Source organism: Nannospalax galili, unplaced genomic scaffold (assembly GCF_000622305.1).
Source record: "Nannospalax galili isolate Female #2095 unplaced genomic scaffold, S.galili_v1.0 scaffold1311, whole genome shotgun sequence".
Lineage (NCBI taxonomy): Eukaryota > Metazoa > Chordata > Mammalia > Rodentia > Spalacidae > Nannospalax > Nannospalax galili.
The window spans coordinates 86,620-102,726 of record NW_008329527.1 but is presented as its reverse complement, the minus strand read 5'-3'; the positions used below and the strand labels follow the sequence as shown (position 1 = coordinate 102,726).

The window sequence follows — 16,107 nt, the reverse complement described above, 5'->3', positions numbered from 1 at the left end:
ATATTTTTAGTAAAAAAAAAAAAACTCTATACGTATTTACAGAGGACAACATGAAATTTTCACATATATTTACATTGTGATCACTTGTCTTTGTTAACTGCCATTCTAACAGGTGTGAGGTGATGTAGAAGCAGGGTACAGTGGTTGTGGCCAGAGACTGGGGTGGGTGGGGGGATTTGAAGATATTGTTCAAAGGGTGCCAAGGTTTAGATAGGACGAGTAAATCTGAGGTCTATTGTAGAGCATGGTGACCAGCTAATAATAATAATGTATCTTATGTGTCAAAACTGCTAATTTGTTTGATTTAATCATTCTACAATGCTATATCAAAACATCAAAAAAATATATGTACCCCAAATATATAAAATTACTTATCAATTAAATTCAGAAGGAGACTGTCCTTTCAAAGATGAATTAACCCAATATACAGTAGAGGACACTGGATATCTCCAAGACTTATGGGAACCCTTCCAAACACAGATGGTACAAGCTGAAGGAGAAGCAGCTTAGAAACATCTAGAGTGCCGAGGAACTATACCCACCATGACCATGGTGACAGAGAGGGGATTTTGGTAGGGCAATGGGGCTCAAGAGGCTCAAATGCTGTTGAAAGAATGGTCCCCAGGCTGACTATCACCAAGCGCTCCTGACTGAGGACTCTGGCTTACCTACTGTGGTTACCTAGTCTTTAGAGGTGAGCTCTTCTGTGACATTCCTGAGATGGGATTTTTTTTTTTTCCAGGCTTCTTTTGGCTTTACCCCCTCAGCTGCTGTGGACTAAGCAGCTGAGGCAGAGGCTAGGCCTCACTGACCTTCCTGCTCTCAGCAGCATCAGGCAGGGAGACTATGCCTTCTAAATAGGGAAATGCGCTAGTAGTCTCAGACCCACTCTGAGACTTGCTAGCCCAACATCAAATGCTTACTTCATCTTAGTCCTTTCTAAGTAACTTATCCCATCTATCATCTATAAGTAGATCACAATAATAGTCTTTAATGAGAGGCTTTTCTAGAATTAGTGGTCAGGGCTGATTGAGTGTTGTTTTTATGAGTGTTGTTACTAACAATCTGTGGCTTTATCAAATCTTTACCAATGACTTTCTAATCCCATTTCAGTCTATACATTAACTGAAGCCTGAGGTTTCCTCCAATTGGGAAACATAAATCCTATTAAAAATTTATCTAGAGACCAGCACTTTTGGGAAGATGGGTAGATATTTTTTTCCTTCCAACTAAAAACCTTGGGCAATGTATACAAAATAAACACCAGATGGCTCTGATGTGGAGAGAAGGTAACCGACTGGGGAGGGACACTGAAACCTGAGGAAAGATACGGTACTAGCTTCTCTGATTCTTTTTTGTCACAATGACAAATGGACACATACCAAAAAGTCCCAACAAAAGTCAGCACTCTTTAGTCAAAGGGGGAGGAAAGGGACAATCCAGTAACATAACCACTCCACTCTGGGCAAATAAACAGTAACAACTGTGGTCCCATTGAGACTCACGTCAGCCAAGGCTGAGTGGGAAGAGTGGGATTCCTCCCTTGCAAAATTCCACCAGGCACTCCAATATATCCAGCCATGGTGGTATCACAGCAGGCCTCATGACAGTCAGGACTTTCACCCCAGCCTAGCAGGATAAGCAGAAACAAGCTGGATAGGGAGAATTATTAGCCATGTCCTCTGGGTGGCAATAGAGGCCAATCAGGAAATCAGGACTTCTAACTAACTGGCAGCACCAAGTCAGTGTACCTCTCTGCCCCTTCCCCTGCTGGAGATGACTGGGAAACTCAGAAAAAACAGAAGGCTCAAGATCCAATAACCCTCAAGAATGCAGGTCTCAATCTGGAACCCCCCCCCCCCCATCAGACAAGTAATGTGCCGGTGCAAAACAAGGTTTGAGGGTGGCACATGTCACGCATGCATGTGAACACCCAATCATCACGCTTATGAACCACAAAAGGATCTTGGAACCACTCTTTATACCAAGAACCAGGTGGTTTTCAAATTAAATGAAAAACACAACAACAACAACAACAACAACAACAACAACAACAACAAAATCAACAGATGCCAACACCAAGATGACAAATATGTTGGAAATATGTGTCAAAGATATTTACAGCAGAGCTGGTGAGAAGGCTCAGCAGGTAGGAGTGCTTGCTGCCAAGCCTAATGATCTGAGTTTAAGCCTCTGGGACCCACATAGTGGAAGGAGAGAAGACTCCTGAAAGGAAGTTGTCCTCTGAAATCCACACCATGCTGTGGCATATGCCTTTACACACAAATGTTAAGAAAAAGTACATTTTACTCATTTGCCTTTTCTGTATCATCTCTTAGTAGCAAATAAATTAATCTATAATCAGTAGTGGTAGTCTGAGTTAGTTGTATTGGATGTCTCCAAAAAATTTTAGTTCAGAAAGTTTTAGTTACTAGCAAATAGTTTCTCTGAACAGGCATGGGCCTTGGCAGCCATGGACTCAAATAGCTGTGCACTGTCAGCTATGAATGCTGGGGTTCTAGCTCAGGAGAAGCTCTGGGGAGTTACCACTGATGGCAGCAATTTGTTCTTTCTCATCTTTTGGCTCTTTAAGGGGTCTAAATGGGACCAATAAACAATAAAGACCTATATACTACTCACTTGAGTGAGTACTATTCATGTAAACCTTATCTCCTTACTTGTTTTGAAAGGGTATCTTTATACAAATGTGATGGACTAAAATATACTCCAAAACATGCATGGAAAAAAAAAATCTCTTCTGAAGCTCTTTAAGCTAAGTATTGTTCAGAAGCTTTAGTTGTTATATTAGTTCTTCTTATTAAACTCTAAGCCTAGACAGCATACTGTCTAACAGAAATCCCCCAAGAGCTTTTACTAAGTGAGACAATTTTACATCTATCCCAGGGAAAGACTTAATCTTAAGTCTGTAAGATGATCCACGCTCTACTTTCTTTTTTCTTGTATCACTGGAAGCTTGCATGTGTTAGCGTTCCTGGCATAGGCAGAACTCACAAGGCAACAGAACTAGAAAAAAAGGCTGCACAAGCAAAACTTCATAGCCCTCGGAGCTCAGTTATTTAGGGCTATCATAAGATTATTATACTGAATTAGAAACTGTTCATTCTAGAAATAAAAGAAGTAAATTATCTTTCAGGGAAATTATTGTCTAACCAAATAACCACCAGAGGGACCAGTGTCCTGCGCTTCCTGGGACATCCACTGGCTACATTCCATGAGTAGACGGTCAGAATGTCTTCACACAGGTATCCAGATTGCCTGGATTGTGATGAACACACATCCTGATTTAGTAGTCTGGTTTGGGCTCAGCATTCCACATTTCTAACACGCTTGCATGCGATGTCACCACTGCTGGTCCTTGAACTACAACTCTGGGTAGCAAGGCCTTAAAGATTTATCTTTTTCTCTCTCTCTCTTTCAGAGGAGCCTTTGTTGTGTGGATCAGTCACTGTACCTCCTGTTCCCAGGGAGAAAGCTGACTACAGTGGGCCTGCTTCTTGAGAGCTAGCACTAGCCTCTCTGTTCACTCCTGCCAGCCTCTCTTCTTTCCTTGATAAATCAGCCGAGATTTACCCAAGGTCTGAGTATCTTTTCCTTCCTGTGGGACTACACAGATAGCAGAGGACAGAGTGGGAAGCCTAACAGAGCAGATGCTCTATTTGTGGAAGGGGGATCTGGTCTACCTGTTTGGCAGGCAGATGGGAAGGCAGCAGAGGTGAGTGATCAGATGTGTGTACCTAGATCCCTGTATATTTAGGCCAGTGGCACCCATGCTGTATTCCTACTTACCTGGCCTGGCACTGATGCAGTCTGTGCATCTGCCCAGTCTCTACAAGGAGCTGCATACCACACTCACAGTTATCTTCCCACCCTAGGTCTCCCACCTTATACGGGACTAATCTAAACTCTGAAATCCAAAAAAACCTTCAAAGTTTTTTCCTCCTAACTTGCTTAGAAATAAAATGAACCATGACTGAACATTTTTGGTGACACAACCATAGCTGAATGGATGCAAGCCTGATTTCATAGTCATGGGAAACATGCTATATGCATCACATTCCTTTCCAAAGTTCTGAATTCTAAAACTCCTGTGGGTTTTGAGTGCTGTGGTTTGTGGCCTTGCCATTGCCAATAAGCTTTACTCCTGTTAGACTTCAGTATCTTACTAAGGCCAAGAACCTGTTACAGCCACACCATGTACCCTGAAGCCTTAAACTCTTACGCCATTTCTAGACCTTGTTCTGTTGTTTCTTGCTCTCACCACTCTTGGAATTGGACTTGGAGTCCCATCCCTTGACTTGTTCCTGTTCCTCCTGTTTGTAAGGTTCCTTCTGGCAAAAGGTCCTCCCCTAACTCCTCAATTCCATGTATCTGGTACATCCATTACTCTCTTGCCACAAGACCATGATATTTGCACTGCAGTTACTTCCTGCTGTCCTGTCAGACCAACTTCTCTGGGTACCTGGTTTGGCCAATTACTTTCTTATTTGCTTCCTTCTTGCTCTCTTTTTCTATTTTTTAATTTTAATTTTTATTTTTGTGACAAAGTCTTATTACCCCAGGCTGACCTCAAACTTGTGATAATCTTTCTGCCTCTGGCTTACCAATGCAGGGACTACAGACGTGTGCTACCATGCCTGGCTAGAAATCGTATTTTTGAGCTAAATGGCAATGATTTTGGTTTTCAAAATTATTTTAACAGTGAATACAATCCAATTATCCCAGCCAGCTGAAAGGAGTAAATGCCACCCAACAAAGTCCTGACTTTGGAAGCAAATCTATACAACTCTGTCTTTTATGAGAGATGGGCACTTCTGCTTGTACTGTGATATGGAAGAGTTGTCATCTCACCCAGGAGCTGAATCTCAGCCAGAGAATACCTACAGTAGTAGCTGCTTAGACTGACCTCAATCCCTCCAACAAACTCTGGCTTTTTTCTCACATACAACCTTCCTCTGAAGCAGGAGATAATTACCTTTGCTCTTTGACAATGGTGATGGAGGCTGCTCTGTAAACACATCTAGGGCTGGGGAGTCGTGGTGGAAGTCTTTGTCCATGGCTTCTATGAGACTGGTGATGTCTGAGTCCTCTGAGCTGTGCCGTGTGTTGCTGGCTCGCTCTGGGTGGGAAGGGTGGGCAAGGGGGGCGGGAGACAGCCTTTCAGGCAGTGGCTCCTGGTGCTGAGGCACTGGTGGTGGAGGGGGAGGCTGTGGGTGCTGCTCCAGCAGGCTGTGGCCATGATGCTGGCTGCTGTGCTGGCTTTGCTTTGTCCCTTTGGACTTTCTGCCTGCTGCATGACTCTGGGTTGCTGCATTTGCTTCTAAGACAAGGGGGCTTGCTTTGCTTGTAGACTGTGAGGCAGCTGCTTGTGCAGAAGTCCTGTTTGAGATACTTGAACTGTTTTTGGCTCTGACATTTTCCACGTCAGCTGAGTTTCTATTGCTGTGGCTGCTGTGTGGGTGAACTGATGTGCCACACTGCTTGTGACTCCCCGTACCAGGTCGGAACGACGAGCTGCCACAGAACCCCCTACCATGACTGGAGTCGCAGCTGAGTGTGTTCAAGCTGAAAAAATGGATCAATTGAAAATCAGGAAACAGCAACCCACAATCTAATACTAAGAAAACAAACTTTCATCAGTACATCCTTCACAAATAGAAACTACTCCAAGAATAAACAAGAGATAGGGGTAATAGCCACAAATTGATAGAGCTTATTTTATCTGAAAATTTATAAATCAAGTAATCTAATAACTAAGAATATTTTGACCCTCATAAGGAATCTGCTATGAATACTTAGTAATAGAGTACTATCATACAGGGTTAGAATTAAGGATTTTTAATGCTTTGAGTGAAGGTGAATTTTTTTTTCTTATAATTGTATCAGCCAAATCTATGTGTACAAGAAAGTGGACTGTCAGCATATGAACATACTTTCCTTCAGATGAAATACCAACAATTCTCCTGAGGTCAAATGGCCTTCCCACATCAAAGGGCGGGTTTGAAGCCTCAAAGGATAGTCGTCTTCGAAACGGCTCCCAAATTCCTTGAGCTTCCAAATAAGCTGTTCCAATGACCAGGAGAAACAGTGCACTGTGGGCGCACAGAGGGAGAGATCAGCGTTTTTTGTCAAGGCAAAAGTAATAAATTTGGCTATTAAACACAGTTTTCTGGTAAATATGATGTAAAAAACAAAGATGTCTGTGACAAATTTTTAATGGTTAAGACAAAAATAAAGTATTATGGATAAAAGTTTGTGCACCAACTCCAAAAAGAACAGTCTTAATGGAAGCTGGCATGAAGGGAATGGAGTGTATCAGAAGAGACACTCCATTTTTCTTTACAAGAGGAAGTTGAGCTTCAACTCTCTGGGCCAATTCTTTTTACCCTAAATCATGTGTGAGGTGACTATGTAAATTAGAAGTGAGTATACTAGATTCTCTAAAACACATCAATATCCTGAAAAAAGATAAGGATGCTGTGGCCTTGAAAACATTTTTCTCAGCTTCATGTTGCTTAGGCATATAATTATGTTAATTACATATGCCCAAATAAAGTAACTTTATCTAGTAAATTGTGTGTCTTTATGGCATTAACATGTACTTCGTTTAATAAACAATTTTCAAAGGTTAAAAAAATAAACTTTATTCATATGCCACCCATGAATGGCTCAGTTCTATTTTCTCCACCAATATTAACTTTCACAAAGTCAGAGTGTGTCTGTTTTGTTTGCTAGTATATCCCATCACTTAGAAAAAAAGTGGCTGGCACACAGCAGGCATTTGGTGAACAGTGACCAATTATGAATGAATACCAACCTCAAAGGAAGACACAAATACCTCATTATTCCTGAGATGATGATGTACAGAGCTAGTTCCCAGTTGGGTCTGGGTAGGGCTTCTGCACAGGTTGCTAACATGTGGTATGGAAGAGAGGCATTCAATACAAAAACAAATTCAGAACCACTGGTTGTTATAAACTTCAGTTCACGAATAACTCTAGAGGCTGTAAAATCAGGAGTAAACCTGAAACACAATGACAGCAGTAATGCTCATTTTGAAATAGACCACACGCAGTTTAAATAAAATACTAGCTCCATCAGCCTTTGAAACACAACACAGAGTTTGAAGGTGAAGTTCATTTAACTTCCTTATTTTAAGATTAAGAGAGGTTTCGAACAGAATAGCCATGTTCTGTGGACAAGTTGACAGATTACATTAAAAGAGAAAAACAGCCAGCTTCCCAACCTGGAAAGTCATGCATTAGCTTCTTTCCCTTTCCTTTTTCCTTATCCTGTTCCAGGCTTCATTCCTAATGACTCCGTAAACAAACAAAACCCCAGCCTAGTGCTTTTTCCTCATTTCCCGCAGTACTGCTTATGGCCACAAGTATTTTCTTTTTTTAGGGGTGTGCACCGTGAGGAAAGGTGTCTTACTCCTCACTCTACATGTAGGTGTCAAGCATGCCTTGCATGTAGTAATGTACATGCAAGTACATAGTAAGTAAACGTCCTCAGAAGATCATAAAGTTATTTAATTAAGAGACAGAGCTTACATTTATTACTCTGTAACAAGTTCTCAGATATTAAAAATATGCTGCAATTAATCATTTTATGCTTTAAAACAATCTTGAAATTGGTTTCTAAGATTATCTGATCCAATTTGAGGACACAGGAAGTTGTACAACTTTGGAAACAAAAACATATGGAAATAGCTGAAAATTAAGTGAAAAAAAAATCAAATGAATAATTCGTGATAAAGGCTTTTTAACTTTTTAAGTATGGAAACATCTTTCACAGTATTTAAATAATTCTAGTGTAAATAGCAGTGGAAAGTTAGTGATTTACCATACTGAATCTGATCAAAAAAATACTTACAATATGACTATGTCTCTAGAGGCATTGGCACTTAGTGCAAAGTCTTGACAATTAGCCACTTTAAAACCATATCCTTCACAGGCATATCCACTGATTTCAATGGTCTGTACATGGATTTGAAGTTGCCCTGTATTTTCTACTTTAAATGTTCTTTTCAGTGTGAAATTTGGTTCTCTTAGTTTCAAACCTAAAGGAAAAAAAATCGGGAGTAAAGATAAGCCTTGTTATCATGTGCTTCTAGTTTGAATGAGAAATATGGTCTCTGTGAATGTCTATATGTTGGATGTTATGAGTTAACCCAACATACCAGAGATCAGCCATCCTTCAGGTTTCATCTGTAAACTCTCCATTTTGATATGGCATTTTATTTTTAATTAATAAATAAATAATAATTATTTTTGCGATAAGGTCCTGATATAGCCCAGACTGGCCTTGAACTCACTAGGCAGCACAGATTGGTCTAGAATTCATGATTCCTGTTTCAGATTCCTAAGGGCTGGGCTTACAGGTATGTACCACCATGCTAGGCTTTGATATGTCACTGTAGAGGTAAACATTTTAGTACATTTGACTTTTCATATGCAGAGTATGCAATCAAACAACCATGAGTATAAGACATGGGATTCCCTTAACATTTTACTCACTCGTGACTAGAAGACATGTATGTACATATAGAAATAATTTTCCTACTTTTCAAATTATTTACTGTTGATAGAAAATGTTGGAAGTTGAGCCCTTCACACTGTTAGGGATACTCACTGTCCATACAATCTTTCAACAATGCTTCTGTGATTTTAAAGCGCAAGGAGCTTCCAGGACCTGGAAGTTTGCCTGCCACCCTCAAGTTCTCAGTTGTCCCTTGACCTTGGACCATCACAGCATCCATCACAGTCAGGTTATTTCTATGAAAGAATAAGATTTTTCTCCCATTAAATTTGCTTATCTTTTGTTTTATAAATTCTACTATCATTCTGTGCATCACCACAAAGAAATTAACAATGAATTTTAGCAAGAAAAAGAAAATTTACAAACTGCACAAGTTTTTCATTTCTAAGAGTCACACATGGTACACACAGTAAGATACTATTCATGTTGATGGTGATAAAAGGACTTTGACACAAGGACTAAAAGCAATCCACACAATCACAGAACCTACCTGACTATGATTAATGAAGAAACAGTTCTGTTGTGAACTGGAGTAAACTTTACTTGGACAGATTTCTTTTCTCCAGGTTTTAAAATTAGGTTTAAAATTAAATGTCGAGAGAGGCCCTCTGTAAATCCTGCTGAACTTTGCAGTGGATGAGCCTTGAATCATTGTGTAAACAAAGAGGAGTCATTAATACATTTTCTGGAAAAGCCATTTTTTCCCTTACCCCATCTAGAGCCTGGTTACAGCTTCTCAAACTGTATGCAGACTTTACTCATCACAATTTAGACACTGGCACTGAGAGCTGGATGTTGAGAAGGAGACCTCATATTCTGCATTGTTAAAAAAAATAGGCTTTATTCCCCAGGTTACCAAAGTCCTAATGTTTGTGCTAAGCATTTATATTCATATATATTTAAAAACTTTAAAAAATATCTTTAAAAACTTTAAAAATTTGAAACGCAACACATGTACAGGAAAGGACAGACCTAAGACAGATAGCTTGATGTGTTAACACAAAGCCAACACTAGTGTGACTAACAATTCGCAGCTCCAGGTCCTGCTGATACTGCAGTCTAGCTGTCGCTGTCTCATTGCCTCCCTCTGAAGGGAGCCAAATAAAGGGTTGCAGTGTATCTATTATCTATAAACGTATTTCTCCAATTTTAGTTTGAAAATTAGGCATGTAATTATTGCTTTACAGAGACTTGATGATTTAAGTTTAAGGCATAACTTAGTTTAAAACTTAAAATAGGACCTTTTTTTTTGTCTTTCTTTTGAAGCAGGGTCTCCCTGTAGCCCCAGCTGTCCTGGAACTCATTATGTAGACCAGGCTAGCCTTGAACTCACAGAGATCTGCCTGCCTCTGCCTCCCAAGTGCTGGGGCTACAGGTGTATGCCACCACGCCCGGCTTAAAACTTAAATTAGGTCTTTTTAATGATCAGCTATAAAGAGTTTATTTATTTATTTATTTTTGTTCTTTTTGAGTTTTTTAAAATTAAAAAACCTAGTTCCCATATAAAAGATACATGATTCTTTTTTTTAAAGCATATTAACGTTAAATGTTCTGGGGAAGGGCTGGTCTGACACTGCTGACATATAGGAGACTGAGCTCCACTTCAGTTTCTATTCCCCTTGGTGTGGTAAGGGTTAATACATACAGACTGGTCTGTGTTAGCATGAATCAACTAATGATAATGTACAGTAACAGACTTTATAAAGTACATTACTTTTCTGGGGGGGGGGCTGGAGAGATGGCTCAGCGGTTAAGAGCACTGACTGCTCTTGCAGAGGACCTGGGTTCAATTCCCAGCACCCACCTGGAGGCTACGAACCGTCCTTAACTCCACTTCCAAGGGAATCTGAAGCTCTCTTCTGACCTGCGCAGCACTGCACAACATGGGTGCACTCACATACAAGCAGGCAATATACTCATACACATAAAATAAAAATAATGAAATTTTTTTAAAAAGTACATTACTTTTTAACTCCTGCTTTTGAGGTAAATTTTTTTTTCTTCTACACCTAACATTGTTCTGTACTGATGTCTACTAGGGCAACAGAATACTGATTGCTCAAAGTGGCTGGTGAGTAAGTCCCCCTCTCCTTTTATATTTCAGTTTTAATTATTTTTGAGACAGGGTCTCACTTTGTAGCTCTGACTGGCCTGGAACTCACTATGTAGAGCAGACTTGTTTTGAACTCCCAGAGATCAGCCTGCCTCTGCCTCTGGAGTGCTGGGACTAAGGGCATGCACTTCCATGTCTGGCTCTGCAGTAAATTCTCTTTTAAATAAAACATTTCTGGTAATTTATGCACATAATGATAGACTGAGCATATTCCTATAAACACTGACTAATTTAAACTCTGACAACTTGGGGAACACTTCAGAATACCGTGATGGCCTGAGATGGCATTAAGGGGTTCAATAAATTTATAGTGGTGGCTCACAAGGCTGACCTAGGAAGTCCTGTGCATCTCAGAGATCCTTTCAGGATATCCATTTGTCAAAAGGTTTTCATGATATAGACAGTACTTGCTTTTCACTAGGTGGATGTTTGCACTGATCATCAGAAAAGCAGTGGAAGCTAAAGAGAAGTGGACCCTTAAGTGTGAACTGAGACAGTGGGTGTCAAACCTCCCTCACAGCCACTGTATGCTTCCCTGACATGCACTTGTAAGGAAAAAAGTCTTTGTTTAAACAACAAAAAACATTATTAAATTTCAACATGGAACTCATGTCTCTCTAATATTCATATGTGATAAAAAGGGAAGTATGTATAAAGCATTCACTCATCAGTCATGTTTTAACCCTAGAATATCTTATTTAAAAAAAAAACTATTTTACGTGTAGGAATGTATTGCATGCATGTGTGTAAGTGCCCCTGTGTCATGCAATGCTGGCGGAGGTCAGAAGAGGGTGTTGGATTCCTTAGAACTGGAATTACAGATGGTTGTTAGCTGCCATGTAGGCACTGGGAACCAAACCCAAGTCCTCTACAAAAGCAGCCAGTGCTTTTAACTGCTGAGCCATCACTCCAGCCCCATAACCCTAGAATTTATTTAAAATAAATCCCTGAGGTCTAGAGTACTCATTCATTTTTTTAATTAAAAAATTTTATTTAAATTTTATGTGTATGAGTGTTTTACCTGCATGTATGTAAGTGCACCTATGCATGCTATGCCCACAGAGGCCAAAAGAGGGTGTGGGAAATGGAAGTTATGGATGGTTGTTAGTCAACATGTGGGTTCTGGAACTGAACCTGGGTCTTCTGTAAGAGTAGCCAGTGTTCTTAACCACTGAGCCATCTCTCTGGCTCCTCATTCATTTTCTTATCTAAAGCCTAGTTCAGTGTGTTACATCTTGCAAATACTACTCGTCTGGGATCAAATTTAAAAATAAAGAGCTCATGGTATTCTTTTTTAAAGATAAGATTTTACTATTTTAAATTATGTGTGTGTGTGTGTATCTATGTGAGTCACAGTTGTCCATGGAGGCCACAGGTGTTAGATCCTCTGAAATTGGAGTTAGACAGTTGTGAGTCACCAGGTCTGAGTGCTGGAAACTGAACTCAGGTCCTCTGTAAGGGCAGTACACACTTTAACAATTGAGGCACCTCTCCAGCCCTACTGATGTACTTCTTATGTGTAATTTTTTCCCTGATAAAAGTAGGGGAATCAAGTTCTAGTTAAAGAACTTTTTTCATAACCTCCAGTTAACTGTTACAATGGCATTGTATGGGTGGGAAAAGTAAAACACAGAAAGGCTCCAAAAGAAAGACACAAGACTGGAATCCATGACAGAACTGCAGCTTAGTATCCTAGTCCTTATCACATGAGGCTATGGCTGTGAACACTTCCTCAACAGCAACAATCACATGGTACAATGGTAAAGACAAGGGTTCTGGGATCTGAAAGGACTAGACTTGAATTTGGCCCTAGGCAGAAGGGCAGTGAAGCCAAGAGACCCTAGCCAGTCTACAAGGGCTTTAGCTCCTGGTGCTGCCTTCCTGGCTGACACACACCCCACATAACAGCCTAATGCAATTTTGTTTTTTTTTTTTTTTTTTTTTTTTTTTTTTTTTTTTTTAACCTGAATGCTAGAGAACAATCTGGTTCCTAGAACAAATGGGATGTATTTACTCATTTTTAAGATTATATACTGAGGTAGAGCATGCATACTACTGGGTACCCAGTATAAATACTGCCAGTCGTAGATCTCATAGTCATAAGGCTTTGCCACTTTATTAGAAAACATACAGAAAGAAAAATTCAAATGATTCAGCTGAATTTTGATACTTAATGAGAATAAAATCAAGTATTAGTATACACTTCATGTATATAGTGTATATAATCTCAGAATTTCTAGCAACTATTATGACAAACCTTGATGGGCTTACTGTAAAGTTAACACCCACAAAGAAGAAGAACCCTCTAATCCTACTCATTCTTCCTGGCTTCCTTTGCCTCTAAAATAACTACAGGCTAGCTTTGACTTCTTTAGTAAATTTCCCGTCAGCCAAATTTATAAATGCTAAGTTTCTTTCACATTTGCCCTGATCATAGTAGAGAACAAACAGTATGAAGTTTGAATACTTACACTGTTTCTGTAGACTTGGAATTCTAGTGTTCTCAAATCTAGTTTTGCCACCTTACCCAAGTTAAACCTAAAATTAAAAAATGTACATGTGCATCTTAATAAACAGCATCACAATTAAGGGGATTTGGAGTTCTGAGCAAGCTTGTGCTTTATTTGCAGATTCTCTTTTGTCAGGTTTTGGGACCAAAATCATTATACCACATTAACAGTCATTAAAATGTTAGAGGTTGTAACTTATAAAGTAAATCTTATTCACTTACTTAAAAATATTATTTATTTATTTATTTTTGAAACAGGATCTCCCAGTAGCCCCAGCTGGCCTGGAATTCACTATGTAGACCAGGTTGGCCTTGAACTCACAGAGATCTACCTGCCTCTGCCTCCCAAGTGCTGGGACTACAGGCGTGTGCCACCATGCCCAGCCTTTATTAATTTTATTTCATTTTAAGTGTATGAGTGTACTGTCTGCATGCAAGTACACCTCTGCTGTGTAGTGCCTGTGGAGGTCAGAAGAAGGCATCAGATCCCGTGGAACTGGAGTTACGGATGGTTATTAGCCATTACATGGGTGCTGGGAACCGAACCCGGGTCCTCTGCAAGAGCAGTCAGTGCTCTTATCTGCCGAGTCACCTCTCTAGCCCCCAATTACTTTATAAAATGAAAACACTAGACTGCTCTGCTCGTTGTCTCTTTCCAAATTTGTTAGAGGCAGCTCCGATTTACACTCAACTGAAAGCTTTTCTAGATGCTTAATGCTATACCAACTCCTCTCCCTGAACCTTCTCTCAAATTTCTTAAAAAAATTCTTTTTAATTGAATTTTTGTGTATTTCACACAGAAATTCATCTTTATACTCCCTTCCCCTTTGGGCACCCTCCCGTAACCCCACTCCCCCACTGGAGTTCATACCTTCTGTCATCTGTGTTAAGGCCTAGCATGTAGAGTTACTATCCGCAGGGAAGTGTAATTTTCCCTTTTCTTCTTCACGCCTTTCTTACTAAACATGCTTTAAGGCTTTGGGCTGCCCCTAACATCTTGCATTTCTTTACTTTTTCTCTAAAGCTTCTTTCCCCAAGCCATGTGGCTGCCAGTCAGCCACATGTCTGACCTCCTCCTCAAGGCAGCTGCCAAGATTACCAGCTCGCCTGTCCTGAGGATTTCTTTTTCTTTAAAATTCTAATAAAAGAGCTTAAAATTTTAAAAATTGAATAATTATGTATTTCATACAGAAATTCATCTTTATACTCCCTTCCCATTTGGCATCTCCCCCTCCCCACCCACTGGAGTTCATACCTTCTGTCACCTGTGTTAAGGCCTATCATATACAGTTAGTGTCCCCAGATGTCCCTCAGTCCAAGTTGATCCACTGGGATCTAGTCACTCTATCTAGAGTCTCTCCCTTTAAGAAGATCAGCTCATTCTCACCCAGCAGAAATCAGCTGCCAATAATTCTTTGACTAAGATTGAGGCCTGCTGTCCATTTCCACAGTTCTGTGCTAGGTTTTTATCTGCTTAAGTCTGCATGGATCTTGTGCATGCTGACACCATCGCTGTAGGTTTATATGTGAAGAGTCCCAGGAGCCTGTAGGATCCATTTCCATATGGTCATGTACCTCCTCCCTGGCTCTTACAATCTTTCTGCCCCCTCTTCTGCAATGGTTCCTGAGGTCTCTGGGTGGGTGGATTTTAATATAGGAGTCCTGTCCACGGACCCACATTCTCATTCTCTGTGTTTTGGCCATTTGTGACCTTTTGAGTTCCTGGTCCTCTGTTGCACGAGGGAGCGTCACTGATGAGAACTGAAAGATGCATTAGTGTTCTCTTCATCCCTTGTTCTATGTTCTCATCATGAGCCTCAGGTGTAGAGGTTGCATTCTAGATGTGCCATTTAGGCTGGGCAATTCACAGACAATCTCTGTGTGCGGCCAGTTGTGGAACTCACCTCTCAATTTCAATTACAAAGTCACACTCTAAGTTTATACTTTGACTGTTTCACCCAATGCTTACCTTGAGACTAACTTATCTACAAAAACTGAAGGGTTGGAATATAAAGCTAGAGGAATAAACTGAACATAGACAGGAACATCCGCAGGATTTTCTAAGGTAATTTCTTCTTCCTTAAAACAAAACAAAGATACAACAAATGAAAGACTTCCGTAGATAAATGTAAAAGTAACTATTTAATAATCCTATTACATATTTGAAAGCTAACATCACTCTGAATACTTACTGAAGAGCAGTTTGTATTAGTGAGTGGGAACTTCACATGCCGGGGTGAGCTAAGTATGGAAGGCCAGGAGAGTTCAGCAGTGACTTTTGATACTATGTTTTTTTGAAGGTCAGTATTTACTTCGAATATAGCATTCAGTCTAGAAAAACAATTTGTGAGTCATTGCATAAAAATGAAACATTTGGATTTTCTAAGCCTAAGAAATTCATAAGGAATTGTACTTGAGAAATATTTTTTTCTGGTCCTGAAAAAAAAAAAAAGGTTTATTCATTCTCATATTCTACTAAGCTTTTTCTTCTTTTAACTTTAAATTTAAATATCATAGTCTACAACATCATTAGCATATACTGATTATACATAACACTGGGACTGGTTGTATTTTTATTCTTCCCCTCCCACTTCTGTTAATCCCATTTTTCCCAAGTAGCCCTCCCCTTCTATTTTCATGTCTTTCTCTGCGTGCGCGCGCCAATGAGTTTCCTTAGGCTAGTTCACAGGAGCATGGGCGTGGGAGTTTGTTTACAGGAGCACAGGCACGTTACCAGTGGCTGCACCACTGAAGAAAATGTCTCTCATTTCATTTCATTTCAACCATTATCTGCATATAAACCCTCATTGAGCCTCACTCCATTCCACAACAGGATGTTGACAGGCCCAATCCTGTGCAGCTAATCACAGATGCTGTACATTCAAGAGTGCCACAGCCATGCCATATTCAGAAGTCAGTGTTCAAT

At 40.0% G+C, this 16,107-nt stretch overlaps 1 protein-coding gene and 1 non-coding gene across 2 annotated transcripts in view; both read right to left on the bottom strand.

The window, feature by feature from the left end:
* Positions 1 to 16,107, bottom strand: part of Tmem131 (transmembrane protein 131) — a 117,634-nt gene that overhangs the window by 19,603 nt on the left and 81,924 nt on the right. The window contains exons 22-30 of the mRNA XM_029565927.1: positions 15,374 to 15,512; positions 15,151 to 15,260; positions 13,144 to 13,210; positions 9,050 to 9,201; positions 8,653 to 8,795; positions 7,894 to 8,080; positions 6,857 to 7,042; positions 5,952 to 6,110; positions 4,994 to 5,583 (exon numbers count right to left, since the gene is read on the bottom strand). Coding sequence (XP_029421787.1) covers positions 4,994 to 5,583; positions 5,952 to 6,110; positions 6,857 to 7,042; positions 7,894 to 8,080; positions 8,653 to 8,795; positions 9,050 to 9,201; positions 13,144 to 13,210; positions 15,151 to 15,260; positions 15,374 to 15,512 — 1,733 coding nt within the window. The remainder of the gene's footprint in view (positions 1 to 4,993; positions 5,584 to 5,951; positions 6,111 to 6,856; positions 7,043 to 7,893; positions 8,081 to 8,652; positions 8,796 to 9,049; positions 9,202 to 13,143; positions 13,211 to 15,150; positions 15,261 to 15,373; positions 15,513 to 16,107) is intronic.
* On the bottom strand, positions 1,863 to 1,965 carry LOC115071295. The gene has a single exon (XR_003850396.1). It is a non-coding gene; the product is annotated as a small nucleolar RNA U13 (small nucleolar RNA).